This window comes from Laccaria bicolor, genomic scaffold (assembly GCF_000143565.1).
Source record: "Laccaria bicolor S238N-H82 LACBIscaffold_17 genomic scaffold, whole genome shotgun sequence".
Lineage (NCBI taxonomy): Eukaryota > Fungi > Basidiomycota > Agaricomycetes > Agaricales > Hydnangiaceae > Laccaria > Laccaria bicolor.
This window is the reverse complement of record NW_001889888.1, coordinates 513,535-527,689: the sequence shown is the minus strand read 5'-3', so window position 1 is coordinate 527,689 and position 14,155 is coordinate 513,535. Positions and strand designations below refer to the sequence as shown.

The 14,155-nt window shown below is 47.6% G+C and overlaps 5 protein-coding genes across 5 annotated transcripts; 3 read left to right on the top strand and 2 right to left on the bottom strand.

The window, feature by feature from the left end:
- Positions 1 to 124: 124 nt before the first annotated feature.
- LACBIDRAFT_294598 (uncharacterized protein) lies at positions 125 to 1,834 on the bottom strand (the record flags this gene model as incomplete). The annotated part of the gene is made up of 7 exons (XM_001882478.1): positions 125 to 233; positions 289 to 336; positions 399 to 500; positions 560 to 904; positions 963 to 1,356; positions 1,475 to 1,749; positions 1,825 to 1,834. 7 exons carry the CDS (start codon positions 1,832 to 1,834, stop codon positions 193 to 195), a joined length of 1,215 nt encoding a protein of 404 aa, XP_001882513.1. The 3' UTR covers positions 125 to 192.
- An 84-nt stretch (positions 1,835 to 1,918) lies between these two features.
- LACBIDRAFT_299710 (uncharacterized protein) lies at positions 1,919 to 3,489 on the top strand (the record flags this gene model as incomplete). Its single annotated transcript, XM_001882630.1, has 3 exons — positions 1,919 to 2,112; positions 2,173 to 3,253; positions 3,307 to 3,489. 3 exons carry the CDS (start codon positions 1,919 to 1,921, stop codon positions 3,487 to 3,489), a joined length of 1,458 nt encoding a protein of 485 aa, XP_001882665.1.
- A 1,119-nt stretch (positions 3,490 to 4,608) lies between these two features.
- Positions 4,609 to 6,027, top strand: LACBIDRAFT_299709 (uncharacterized protein; the record flags this gene model as incomplete). The annotated part of the gene is made up of 2 exons (XM_001882629.1): positions 4,609 to 5,090; positions 5,145 to 6,027. 2 exons carry the CDS (start codon positions 4,609 to 4,611, stop codon positions 6,025 to 6,027), a joined length of 1,365 nt encoding a protein of 454 aa, XP_001882664.1.
- A 353-nt stretch (positions 6,028 to 6,380) lies between these two features.
- On the bottom strand, positions 6,381 to 7,609 carry LACBIDRAFT_236175 (uncharacterized protein; the record flags this gene model as incomplete). The annotated part of the gene is made up of 3 exons (XM_001882477.1): positions 6,381 to 7,024; positions 7,082 to 7,446; positions 7,509 to 7,609. The coding sequence occupies 3 exons, from the start codon at positions 7,607 to 7,609 to the stop codon at positions 6,381 to 6,383; spliced, it is 1,110 nt and encodes a 369-aa protein (XP_001882512.1).
- Positions 7,610 to 10,289: 2,680 nt separating this feature from the next.
- Positions 10,290 to 14,115, top strand: LACBIDRAFT_299706 (uncharacterized protein; the record flags this gene model as incomplete). The annotated part of the gene is made up of 10 exons (XM_001882628.1): positions 10,290 to 10,499; positions 10,553 to 10,695; positions 10,753 to 10,876; positions 10,935 to 10,974; positions 11,027 to 11,125; positions 11,183 to 11,256; positions 11,313 to 11,375; positions 11,433 to 12,917; positions 12,970 to 13,945; positions 13,997 to 14,115. 10 exons carry the CDS (start codon positions 10,290 to 10,292, stop codon positions 14,113 to 14,115), a joined length of 3,333 nt encoding a protein of 1,110 aa, XP_001882663.1.
- Positions 14,116 to 14,155: the final 40 nt, after the last annotated feature.

The window sequence follows — 14,155 nt, the reverse complement described above, 5'->3', positions numbered from 1 at the left end:
TTCAACAAGAGGAGGTGGAGTTAGACTGAACCAGAATTTGCTGATCCTCGAGATTCAGCACACTATTGTTCAATCCTGTCCCCGACGACGTCCTTGAGATACTTGCGGTTCTGACCTCGATCTTGCTTCTGAAAACAATTATTTCTTAGTCTAAAGTTATACATCCTGATCGCATTCCACGCCCTGAGATCTTCACAAACTTTCCGCTGATTCGAGGAATGAGTCCATGACAACTATTGGATGTTGGTTGTTACGCCCTGTTTTAACAAGAGAGAGAAAAAAGCTTACATCCCTCCTGTCCAGCGGAGTTCATTGCCATGTAGCCGCTGCAAGACTCTTCAAAAACAAAAGGTATATTAGCATAATGCTGATAGACGGAATCGCGAAGGGCTGATTACGTATACCGCCAATATAAGCCATGTTCATCTTCGCAAGATCTGTGTGCAGCGTATCTCCTGCTGTAATGGAAAGCCAGAGTGGGAGATTGGCGTCACTGGGACCTGGCGACCGCAAGTGTTGGAATGTCTTGGAAACCGCAAAATTTATTGTTGGCACTTACGGAACGTTGTCTTGACTTTGATCGGCTTAAACAACCTCGGATCGACTACTAGTAGCACATCCTCACAAACAACGGCTATGGGCTCATCTTTCATAGAGCCTGGAAAGTCCTGAGAAAAGAGCGGTAAGATTCTGTCATTCAGGGGAGAGCCGCCGCTCGTGTTTTCAAACATCTGAATGGTTGTGTTCGCTATTCCCTCAGCACTCCTAATATAAGCCTCAACCGACGCTACAGAGTGAGGTGGTGCGATAGACCGCGTATCAACTCGACCTAGAAAATCATCAGTGCGATCGAAAGACGTTCTGGAAGCCAGCGCGCCGTCTGGGTCATAAATTCGGTAGTAAACTGAACGAAATTGAAATTAGTAACGCTTATCACAACCTAGCAAGTCACGAGTACACACGATAATGTAGGTTAGCATCGGGTAGGGCATTTGGCTGCCCTTCGCTCGCCGATCGATTTTCAATGTCCTGCACCTCGACGACAAGAGCTACGGGGTCGTCTTCAGTCAAGCCAGGGCCGGATTGGCCCTTGATTGAGAGGCGAGTGGAGTTATCCTCAATCGCGGTCTGGTTGCTGAGAGATTCAAAAAGAGTGCAGGGGGTCTCCCTGGCGAAGCCTTCGATTTTGAGAAGATGATTCTTCACGAGTAAAGCGGTGTGAGGTGGTGTAATCAGTCTTGCAAGAGTACGGCTGATGAACGGATCGTTGACGTAGATTGGGTTGTTCGATTTCATTGCTCCCAGAGTTGTATAGAGACGGTAGTATACTGCACTCCTAGATACCATTAATAAAAGCTAGTAGAATTAGGAGACAACTGCGCACAGTAACGAAGTCCAATCATTGGGGATGGCTGTTCAACCGATACCTTGATTAGGGAGGCCGGGTTGTAATAATTTAGTTGTGAGCACTCACCGGCGCTGGAAGTCCACCTCTTCGAACATCCGACACGCCTTCGCCAGAATGTTGAATACCTTGTGAAGGTTTTGCATCTTTGGGCTTCAAATCGGATGAAGAGGAGCTCATAGCTACTTTAATGGAAGGTGAGAGCAAGGTGAGAGATTCTGAGCCAGTGTCGTGATTTGTAATTTGCCCTGGTGACTGAGCCTGACCGGTAAGATGGTTTTGCTGGCAGGTTGCCTCTCTTAGAATGTTGCAGATAGGACTAGAGTGAACTCGAATGACTTGATCTATGAACGTGAATAGAGAGTGAGGAATTGGGGTGAGGAATGGGTGAGGAACTCGGCGGGGTTACATAAGCTGACCGATGTCCATGTTGACAACACAGCCTGGTCCAGGTCACAGTCACAACTTATCCTCAGCTGCCTCCGTTCACCATCGACTGCCCGAACGTTGTCAATGCAAAGTATCGTTGCGGATGTACCCTATGAGGTCTGGCAAAATATTGCCAGCTTTCTGACCTCGCAAGAAGTCAAAAATCTTTATGCCGTCAGCCGCCCACTGTTTTTAATTGCTATGGAGGAACGCTATCGATGTGTTTACATCAAAAACGTCGAAGCCGCCCAAACGATCCGTTCTTTCCAACGTCTCACGTTCGTCGTTCTATGAAAGGACTCACTGACTTATTATAATGCTTACATCTCTCTTTGTAGCGGCAAATTTGCTGCGCAATACGTCCGAGAGCTCCATATCTGCCCTTTTCCGTCAGGAGAATTTCCCGTCGCTCCTCGGCGCAGAAAATGGTGGGAAAGGCTCACATACACTTTATGGGGCTCAAAAAGCTCAAGTGGAACGGCTCAAACTTACGCGTCCGAAAGACTTCTAGCGATTCTGGCCAATTTGTCCTCAGTGACAAGATACCATCTGCTATGCGAACCCATTGGCTATACTCTTAATTTCCGACAGTTCATCCTACCGTATATTTTGGCTGCATGGAGTTCATTTGGATCGAATTTACGACACCTTCACTTATCCGTTTCCTTGGAGGTGATCCCTAATACCATCGGTACCATCAAACTTGACAACCTGGAAGAGCTCATCATCGATATATTCGTCGCATACCAAACCACGAACCGCACGCGCATCATTGACTTCTCATTGCTTGAGTTCATCAACAACCATTGCGAGAAACTCACCCTTTTCGCAATGAGCGCTTTGGAACCATTTAATCTAGACGGATTGGTCCTCCGGGAACTTGCGCCAATGCCGCTGCTAAAGAGCTTCGCGTTCGTCGACACGTATTATGACCTTGAAGTCCAAAACTTGAGCGGTCTGCATAAATTCTTGCAGATAAACTCACAACAACTCCAGAAGCTGAACATCGAATTTAATTCATTCCGCGGCATCTTTTACCCCAGCCCCCTTTGGTCCACACAACCTTGTTTTCAGGTACCCCTTCCCCGCTTGAAAAATCTGACAATACAAATATACAAGTATTTTGACGACGTCGTGGGTGGGTTCGTGGAGTGTGTGCACCAGTACACCAATACCCTGACCTATCTAGATTTGGGGATTGGTTTCTTTACATTGGGCGACTTGAAAGAGCTCACACAAGGCTTTGTGAACAAGTCAAATTTTCGAAAGCTTGCCGTCCATGCTCTCTTTTTGAGCCCCCAGCTTCTTCATCTTTTATCTCACAACCTTGCACATCTCGAGGATCTCAGTATCAAGTTCCGTAAGGTCACACATCACGAGAATGGTTTTGATGTATTTTATCCTAGCGATTCTTCCCAGGTTCGTCTGTGCAGTTATTTTCTACCTGTTCGTTGCTCAAGTTACATTTCCAGTTCAGTGAAGAGATGGGCATCCTTTCGTTTCCCGGCACCTGGACCTTACGAAACTTGCGCCTTACTTCTACTTCGCCGGAGAATGGTGACTTGGATATGATAATAAGAAGTGCAGTGGTCAGCGCGTTTCCTCTGGTTGTTGATTTCAATGGAGTGAGCAGGGGGGAGTACATGGATTCCTAACCATCGTTGAACGTTCGGAAGTAATGTGTTTTCCTGGAAGTAGGCAAGAAAATGTGTTGATAAATTTTGTTGAAGTAACGTCAAGGCAGTGGTTAAGACATCCTCAATAATGTGCACAGGAAGAACAGAGGACGAGGCCCGTGAGAATCATAAGGGTGTACAGATGGCCGAGGGGGGACCGTGACGTCGCAACGGCTTGGTGGGACTTGAACCCCCCCTTGAAGGCCGACTCCATGTTAATATCAGGCGGCGCCCAAGGCGAAACACCCTATACTTTCCGTGGGATATGGTGGGAAATAAGCGGGGTTGGCTTGGGGAAAGTTGGAGAAACGAAAGAGAGCGAGGTTTTCTTTGGGCTTGCTAGCCTTGTCGCCATTGAGGAGACGGTCCATCACTGTATCGAGGATTTCTCTTAGAAACAGAAAGGCAATCTAAGAGGACGTTGTATTTTATATAATAGATTATACTAAAAACGACGCACCACTGAGAATTCTTATTTTGATATTAACGGAAGCTCGCCACGTCTTCGTGAGGTAGTTCACCAAGTTGGTAGCTTCAAAGTCTAGGGCCCTTACTGTCTGTCTCAGTCTATTGCTTTTTTCAGTTGAAAAACGAGCGTTCGGAAGTTTAGGATACCGAGCGATGTTGCGCCTCGGAGGAAGTCTGTGCATTGTGGGCTAAGGATGAAGTCTCGAGAAGAGAAAATACGAATATGAAGCACTGATGATACTGTCCTAAAGATGTCGAAGTTGGTGGTGATCATGAGCGGATATCACTCAGATGCCCCTGACACACTGGTGTTTGAAAGCTTTCGTCCAACCTTCAGTTTGCTTCTGCCCGTCACCCGAAATTCTTGATCGTTGTCGTCCATCACTCTTTCAAAGTTCCATCGGCCGCCGGCGCTGGGGACTGCGCGATTTCTTCAACTGAGGCAATGATTCGCTATGATTCGTTGATTCCACCGTGAGTAGTGTGATACACGAGGTCTCCAAATTGAAATCCTTACCAGGCACAAACTACTATAAGTAGTGGTTGACAGGAACGTGTTGTTGACAGTGATTGCCATCTTCGTTATTTTGACGCCCTCGACGTTGATCTCCTCGCCACCACCGCCTTGCAATGGCGGGGAACAACACCATCCTCAACACGATCGCCCTCCTCTCCGCAACGCTAACAACCTACAACCCACTCCCCTACAACCCAGGCTTCTCCATCAAAAACGTCCTCTCCCTCGCCCAATCCCTCCCCCGCTACTCCTGGGAATACGGCACATCCGCTGAAGCCCAACTCGAACTCTTCACGCCCCAATTCTCCGTCTTTGGCACGACCCCGTTCCCGATACCAGCGCTACCAGCAGCGAGGGTGATCGCTCTGAACTATGCATCGTCGAAAGTGGATTTTGGGACGGGGTATGCGGCGTTGAGTGCGGGCAGCGGTGCGGCGGGTGATCCGTCGAGTTTGGGAGTGAGTGCGGTGATGTTGGGTAAGTTGGATGGGGAGTATACGGCTGCTGCGCAGGAGACGGTGGATGCGCTGCTCACGCAGATCCCACGATGGTCGAATGGGGCGATATCGCATCGTCCGGACGTTGCTGAGCTTTGGTACCCCTCTCTTCCCATTTTTTCCATCATCAAGTACTGACCCCATGCGCCCAGGGCAGACTTCGTGTACATGGTCCCACCATTCCTGGCCTACTACGGCGCAGACACCCAAAACGCGTCAATCCTCCTCCAATCATACACCCAATGCCAACTCTACCGACAAGTCCTTCAACCTTCGAGCGGCGGCGCGTGGATGCACATCATGGGTCCCCAAAACCAAGACACCGGACTCTGGTCGACGGGGAACGGGTGGGCCGCAGCTGGGATGACACGCGTCCTCGCTACGTTTCTCAAATCCCCTTTCGCGCAACAACTCAATGGGACTGCGCAGGCGGATGCGGTGGAGGGGTTGACAGGGTACATCAAGGAGATATTAGACGGCGCGATGAGCTCGCCGATGAGTTTTGGGTTGTTGAGGAATTATTTGAACGATACGAGTGGTGATGGACAGGGGTTCCCTGAGATTTCGGGGAGTACGCTGTTGGCGAGCGTAGCGTATCGAATGGCTGTTCTCCGTCCCGACGTTTTTTCTTCCTCCTCCAACTCCTCCAACTCCACCTCTTCCTCCTCCGTTTCCAGCTACATATCCTGGGCCGACAACATCCGCGCCGTCCTAGGCGCCTACGACGCCTCCGGCAACCCACACATCACAAAAACAGGAATAGCAACCCCAGCAGTGAACCCGCTGAACTGGCACGACACGACCCCGTATACTTCTGGTAGTCCGGAGGGGCAGAATTTTGTGGTGTTGATGTATGCGGCGTGGAGGGACTGTGTGTATGCGGAAGTTTGTGGGAATCCGTTGGCTGCTTCGACGACGACCTCTGCGACTGCTGGGGCAGCGACGACGACGGGGAATTCACGAAGGATGGTGAAAAAGCGGATGCATGGTGGGCTGAGGAGAGCTTTGGATATATTTGGCAAGATTTCGGGGTGAACAGCTTGTGGTGGGATTGATTCGCTGCCACTTCGATTCAGTTTGACGTCCAATGTTGAATTCCCCAGACAGACTTTTTCGAGGACATCGTTTGCAACGATTCCGGACACAATGTAGACTAATATTGTTCTACTCGTTATTGGTACTCTTATTTTACGTGTATTTCTATGTACGTTCAAGTACTGTACAATTGCATGTTATATGTACAAGGTTTGGAAAAAAGCTGGCAGCATAACGGAATCCGTGGCGCTCTCCATAAACTTCGTGATATCAGTAATTCTCAACAAGAAGCTTCAAAGTCGCCTCTTCATCAAGCCCATCAGTCAACCTCTCCTTCACACTCATCTTCTCCTTCAACGTCTGTGAAACAAAACACCCCACAACCAGTTAGTCCTCTCCAGCACAAAAATCAGAAACCGCACCTTATTAACATTCAGATACCCCCTCACAAACGCCTCCCCGAACGCCTCCCCAAGCACCGCATCACCCCTAAACGCCTCCCGTGCCTCCTCCCAATTCAACGGCAACCTCTCCGTAATCCCAAACCTTACCCTCTCCTCCTCCCCCATCTCCGCCGCCGTCTTCCCAACTTCTCCATGGGCACTACAATCCCTTACCTCAAGTGCCCTATTGACCTTCACACCACCCTCCACACCAGCCGCTATAAGCCCCGCAAACGCCAAATACGGATTCGATGTCCCATCTACGCATTTCACTTCAAAGTTCCGGGAAGCGGGAGAGGTGGCGTTACATAGCCTTATTGGAGCTTCGCGATTATCGGTCCCCCAGCAGACGTAGGTGCCCCCTGACCAGGCACCGTCGACCATGCGTTTGTAGGAGGCGCTGAGGGGGAGTGTGAGGATTGTTAAGGAGGGGAGGTGGGCGAGGAGCCCAGCTAGGAAGGAAGCTTCGAGGGATGTCAAGTTTGGTGAGGAGGTCGAAGGGGATGGTGAGGAGGAGGAGTGAATGGATATGTGTGTGTGTGCTGCGCTTCCGCCTGTGTTCGTGGTTTAGTTAGTTAGATAATGGGATGGTAGAGAGGAGAGAAACGTACAGCTATCCATATAAACTCTCGGAGCGAATGTAGCCCTCAACCCATGTTTACTAGCAACATTGTAAATCGTCTCCCTCGTATGCACAAGTGCGTCCGCTGCCTGAAGTGGACCCAACGGCCCCGTAACAACTTCATATTGTCCCGGGGCAGCTTCTGCATGATACATCTGCAGCTCTATCTCAGCGGCGCTCAAGGCATCAGCTATTTCCTCCAAGACCTTGGCTTCGACGGAGCCGGAGGGCAAAGCGGCGGAGTTGGACCATCCGTGATTGTTCACTGCTTCAATGGGGTGCGTTTGTTTTAGGAGGATGAATTCGGATTCGACGCCGATGAGGAAGGAGAGGTTGAGTTCGTTTTTGGCTTTTCTAGAGGGGATGTTAGCGGAAGAAGAAAGGGTGGTGAGGAAGAGGAAGAGGAATGTACGCACTCGACGACTCGACGAAGGATCGTACGTGGACAAAGATCGACCTCGTATGTTAGTCGTCCGTTCCGTCCTGGAAGCGGCGTTTTCTCCTGAAACCAACCCATAACCACTGCATGGCGAGGCTGGTACCCGCTCACTCGGAATGAGGAGAGGTCAAGGACGTAGAGGTATTCTCCTATAGGGCTTTCCAACGGCAAGGACGTGAGACTACGAGTTGCAAGATAGAAAGAGGAGACAGGAAACACTTACCTAAATCCATCAGCCACCGACAAAAAGACGAGCCCTAACGCGCATTTGGTGATCGACACACCTGGGCGAGCCGATGAATGGAGGAGCTTCGCAAAATACGCTTTAGTGACGACGCGATATCTGATGTTGTTAATAAGGTCGACCCATTGGATGCGGACGAAGTCGAATGAATATACGTCGTAGTAAATCCCCTGAGGCACGTTTTTCCTGATGATATCCCTTGCGTCCGGCGGATTAAGTTGAGGATCGGTGAAGGGAGTGTAGACGACGCCTATTTGTTCTGGTGGTGGTTGTGCAGGTTCTGGTTCGGCCATGGGTGCTAGTGATTCAGATGGGTAGAAGTAGAGTCTATTAGGGAAGGTTGTGGGGTATTTATGTAGCACACAACTCTTCTCGAACTCTGCTATCTATCTATCAGTCTGCTAAGCCACTTCTGGTAAGTATTCGGATGAAATGCGGGTGTTATAGCTTGAAGGAGCCCAGGAAGAGCCGCTCAAACTAATAATAAGTCCATCTATACAGCAGCTCTTGCGTGTGCAGAAAAATTCGTGATCAAATACTAGCAGTCTGCTCGGCGCTTGATGAGACTACCACGCCTTTAGGGAAGGGTTCAACTTCTTCCATCGTGGCCAAATCGTGGCGTTGGGAGAGCGTCACGTGTGCTGGTTGACAACCTGAGAAGATCAATCACGACTTCGTTCGTCACAACCATCACTCTCCTAGCCAGGATTTGGCCAGGATGCTCACCTTCTCTGCTCTACGTGCGCGTGAGGGCCCATCGTCTGGCCCATCGCGCCGTTTCAGGATAAGGCGTTGTCGAGCCACCCCCTCGACACCATGCCACCTAATGAGTACGTCCTCATTTCTCATCTGCTAACATTCTCATCTCATTTCGTCACTCCAGAATCAATCTGACGTGACTATTTCGACGTCCTCATCTGTTTCTGGACAATATTTTCGCGTAGACTTTCGACTGCCTCTAACAGGCCGCGATCCTGGGGTTTCCGATGTCGGTTCGTCTGCCACACGCCTCCCAACACTCTTCCTTTCCTTTTGCCGCATCCTCATCGTTTTTCAATGAAGGCCATGGCCGCGATTTCCACCAATGAAGCTTACAGGACGCTATCGAGTGCACTAATCTCAGATGTGTAGATGATCTTGATGGACCGATGAACAACGGTGAGGAATATTCTGTCTTTCAGATCCGTCTTCCACTCATACACACATTATCTAGCACCAAGGTCTGTGTATCGCAATCCGCTCACGGGCGCCCATTTCCATTTCTCCTGAGAGGTTCTTTACCGCTACTTCAACGCAGGTAAGGATCATCTAGACTCTTCGTCGCTTTCATCTAACCCTCCTCATAGTTAAAACCATTTTGGATGGCGAGGGTCAACTTTTCACGCTGCCCACTAGGGAGTTCAAGAAAACGAGACAGCATTCAAAGATCATCACCTGACAAGCCTCACAACCCTGTGGACTGATGTGGCAGATGACCGTGGACACGAGGGATCGTCGGATACTTGGAGGATGTAGGTTCGTTCAATGTTAAAATCTCAGCCGTTGCTGATGTGCCCTCAGGTTTCCAGAATTCAAGTTGGATCGATAGTACCTGTTCGGCGGGGCCATGATCTCGAATATCGCGGGTTGTTCGGGGACTGGGCATCTCAGTCTTCCATTCAGCTCGTTAGCACTATATGGGGCCCGGCTGTGGTAGGCCAATCGATTTGATTTGGTAGGTGAGATCTCATCTACTCCGCTCCTTTTTTCTCACCAGTCCGATCTAGAGCTCCAATTCCTCAAACCTGCAGTGTGCTTCTTATTAACAGATGGCCTGCGAGGTGACGTGTAACGCCCCGGATTGACAATGCTTGGGTGGGCGGTGGAACGGCTAATTGCCGGACACTTCGCATCCGAGAGAGGGGACGGAGGACGATCGTACGGGTGACATACGATCAAGGAGGTCAACTTCCGGTGGTTGTTCGACGTCGTCGTGGGGCAGGGATTGCTGCGTGGATTTGAATCAGACGAGACGGCCGCAGCTGGGTTTCGTTTGCGTCGTGGGGCACTGTGGCTTCTCAGTAACGACCGAACGGATGAGGGGGGAAAATACATATGCTGCACCGTGGTTTGGCTTTGCCATAGGCCATACATCTAGTGCTGTGGAAGGCCGTGGTCGGCTACCGAGTTCGGTAGTCTCGAGTTCCTGTGGGTGGGGACAGTGGGACAACGAAAAGGGAGCGTTAGTTCGAGTTGAGGTGTGAGTTTGGATAACAGCAACCGGTAGCGTTAGTGGGAGGATTGCATTGTGCAGATCCGTGCTTTGGGGGAGCAACTGGCCTTCAGTAGCAAGAGCAGTTAAGAGATCGTAGGAAGGGGACCTAGCTTGACCCATAATCTCCTGTCGCAGTTCTTGGTACAAAAGACATTATAATATTTTGTCGAGTCGTGGTCACATGACTACAACACCCTCAAGGCAATTGTCATTGACGTTTGATTGACGCTCTAACATTCTTGTTATCAACCACCATCATCATGAACGCAAACGCGACTATCGGTACCAACGACACCAACGACACCAACAATATGAATACTACTGGGTTAAATCCCGCGGGAAACGACGTTCTGCAAGTGATCAGCGGCGGCGGTCTTTCTGCGCTCGAGGTTGTCGCTGTGTCTGGCGACACCTTTCCACCTCTGAAAGCAGCGGTCGTTGAGGCATTAGCCATCATTGGGATCGTTAAGGTGTGTGTCCCTACTTCAACCATTCCATCCGTCTATCTATGCGACAACGTCAGAAATTCAAGATCAATAAGAAGGATTGGGCCACTTTTTCTGCGAGTTTCATTGAGAAGATGGCGGGAATTGTTCAGGCTACCTGTCAATACAATGAGAGTCAAATCCTGTTGACGTTGCAACCCAATTTCGATAATTTGAGAGGGTGTGTGGTTTTACTGGTTTTATTGTGGATACCTCCTTGATTGAAGTCATGCACTAGCATTTTGGACCATTTGAAAGAAGAAGTGATCAAGATCCAACAACAGAATCCATACAAGAGATTGGCCAATTTCAGAAAGGATCAAGAATATATTGCAGATTTCCAGGTCAAACTAAATGCACTTGTGAGTGTATATCATACATATTCACCTTTCTTTATCATCTCATTCATTGATTATTCAGCCCAACTTTCATGTCTGTCTCAGTGTTGAGGAAGAACCAAGTGAGTCAAGTTATAAGTATTCAACCTTGGTGTTATTTTTTAATTTGTACAGATGTCAAGAGGGATGTTCAGGAAGGTCCCATAATGACTGAGCCCAATATGTCTATTGAGAAAAGAAATGTTGGTGAAAGGCCCACAACTACAGAAAATGGTATGTACAAACTTGCTTTCTGATATTATTTCTTGATAACTTTTTTTCCTTCTGAAGTATCTCAGGGAAATATGTTTGCTCATGCACATGATTTTCAAATCAATGATGGTGTCTTTAATTCTGCAAATATTGTCAGTAATCAGCTTGTTTAAAATGCCCCTTTCTTGACACCATTGATATCCTATAGATCAATATCAATGACAACAGAGAACTTGAGGCCAAGGTAGCAGATATAGCTGACCAGTCAAATGTAAGTTATAAATTGGGTAAAATCTATCACTAGCTTATTCATTTATAAACAATCTAGGTACAAAAATGGCTGCAAGAGCTCAAGGCTCCATCACATGGCAAAGTAAGAGACAGGTGTATGCCTGGGACCCGGAAGGATGTGCTCACTCTTATTAACACATGGGTTAATGATCTGAATGAGCCTAATATTTTCTGGCTTTCTGGCAGTCCTGGCTCTGGGAAGACAACAATTGCTTCAACTGTGGTTGCTGATTTTGACTGTCTCTCTGGGAAATTCTTTTTCCGTCGTGATGAGGCTGAGCTTCGGGATCCAGACAACTTATGGAGACGTATTGCTTTGGACTTTTCTTCAGGATCTAGTGATTTCGGAAAGTCTATCACTCAGGCATTGGAGACTCAGAAAGCTGACATCAGAGGCCTTGATATTTCTATGCAATTTGAGCATCTTATTGTCAAGCCTTTACAACAAGTTTTTGGGGCTGCTGTGGAGCCTCTTCTTGTTGTTGTTGATGCTCTTGATGAATGTGATTCATATGAGAAACTGTTGCCATCATTGGTATCCTGGTCTCACCTCTCTAAATCTTTGAAACTACTCATTACAAGCCGCAATTATCTTAAGATTCAGAGTAGACTAAGATCTGTCAGTGTTTATCATAATCTGAATACTGGACATGAGGTCTCTGCTCAGACTTATGATGACCTTGAAAAATACTTTGTTGCAAGGTTTTCTGAGGCAAATTGGTTGCCTCCAAAGTGGCCTGGTCCAGACAAAATATCATTTCTTGTGAGAAAAGCTGCTGGACTATTTGTCTGGGCTAAATCTGCAATGGATTTTATCTTGTTTGATGGAGGTGATCCTGAAGAGAGGCTAAATATCATTTCTGCTCATTCTGGAGAAGGAATTGATGTTGTTGACATACTGTATCATCAGATTATTTCTGTTGCTTTGCAAGGTCTCAGAAAACCAGAGAAAACCAGTTTAAAGTTGGTTCTGGGTTCAATAATCATTGCAAAGAATCCACTTCGTATCAAAGATCTAACTGAGCTTCTGGAAGTAAAAGATGTGTTACTAAATTCAATGCTGGGTCAACTCAGCCCAATTTTATCCATCAGTGATGCAGGTTATTTGCGTATTTGCCACCAGTCAGTGGCAGATTTTCTTCTTGATTTTGAGCACTCTCAAGACTTGTGGCTTGATCCTCGATTCTATAGTTTCCGCTTTGCTTGGTCTTGTTTGAAACTTCTGAATGCAAAACTAAGGTTTAACTTCTTTGATCTAAAAACATCCTATATTTTGAACAAAAACATACCAGAGCTCAATGACCACCTTGAGAGCATCAAATCTACAGCCTTAGATCATGCAAGCTACTTCTGGGCCAGCTATCTGCAGGAGGATTGTGATAAAATACTACAGCTGAAAGTTCAGGAAGCATTGGGGACATTTTTGATGGTCCATCTTTTACACTGGCTAGAAATTATGAGCTTGATGGGAACTGTAAACCATGCTGCTCAACTATTATTGTCAACTGCAAATTGGAGCAAGGTGAGTAAAGATATGTATAATTTACTATGATACTGATATGAAAATGATGTAGGTTTCAAAACCTAGCTTATCAGACTTTGCAAAAGATGCAAATAGATTTGTCATGGAATTTTTGGCACCAATATCTAATGCAGCACCACATATTTATTTGTCAGCACTGCCATTTGCTCCACAAAATTCAAAGGTCTCTTTGCATTTTCTGAAGTTATTTCAGAAGACATTGACTGTGGAGATTGGGCAAATGGAACATTGGTCAGAGAAATGTTTCCTCAGACTTGTCGGCCATGATTCTTTGGTTACTTCAGTGGCATTTTCTCCTGATGGCAGGCACATTGTCTCTGGATCTGGTGACAAGACAGTCAGAGTGTGGGATGCTCAAACAGGTCAGAGTGTCATGGATCCTCTCAAAGGCCATGATGGTCGTGTTACTTCTGTTGCATTTTCTCCTAATGGCAGGCACATTGTCTCTGGATCTGGTGACAAGACAGTCAGAGTGTGGGATGCTCAAACAGGTCAGAGTGTCATGGATCCTCTCAAAGGCCATGATGATTATGTTACTTCAGTTGCATTTTCTCCTGATGGCAGGCACATTGTCTCTGGATCTCGTGACAAGACAGTCAGAGTGTGGGATGCTCAAACAGGTCAGAGTGTCATGGATCCTCTCAAAGGCCATGATTCTTGGGTTAGTTCTGTTGCATTTTCTCCTGATGGCAGGCACATTGTCTCTGGATCTCATGACAAGACAGTCAGAGTGTGGGATGCTCAAACAGGTCAGAGTGTCATGGATCCTCTCAAAGGCCATGATGATTATGTTACTTCAGTTGCATTTTCTCCTGATGGCAGGCACATTGTCTCTGGATCTGGTGACAAGACAGTCAGAGTGTGGGATGCTCAAACAGGTCAGAGTGTCATGGATCCTCTCAAAGGCCATGATGATTATGTTACTTCAGTTGCATTTTCTCCTGATGGCAGGCACATTGTCTCTGGATCTGGTGACAAGACAGTCAGAGTGTGGGATGTTCAAACAGGTCAGAGTGTCATGGATCCTCTCAAAGGCCATGATGATTAGGTTACTTCAGTTGCATTTTCTCCTGATGGCAGGCACATTGTCTCTGGATCTGATGACAAGACAGTCAGAGTGTGGGATGCTCAAACAGGTCAGAGTGTCATGGATCCTCTCAAAGGCCATGATGATTAGGTTACTTCAGTTGCATTTTCTCCTGATGGCAGGCACATTG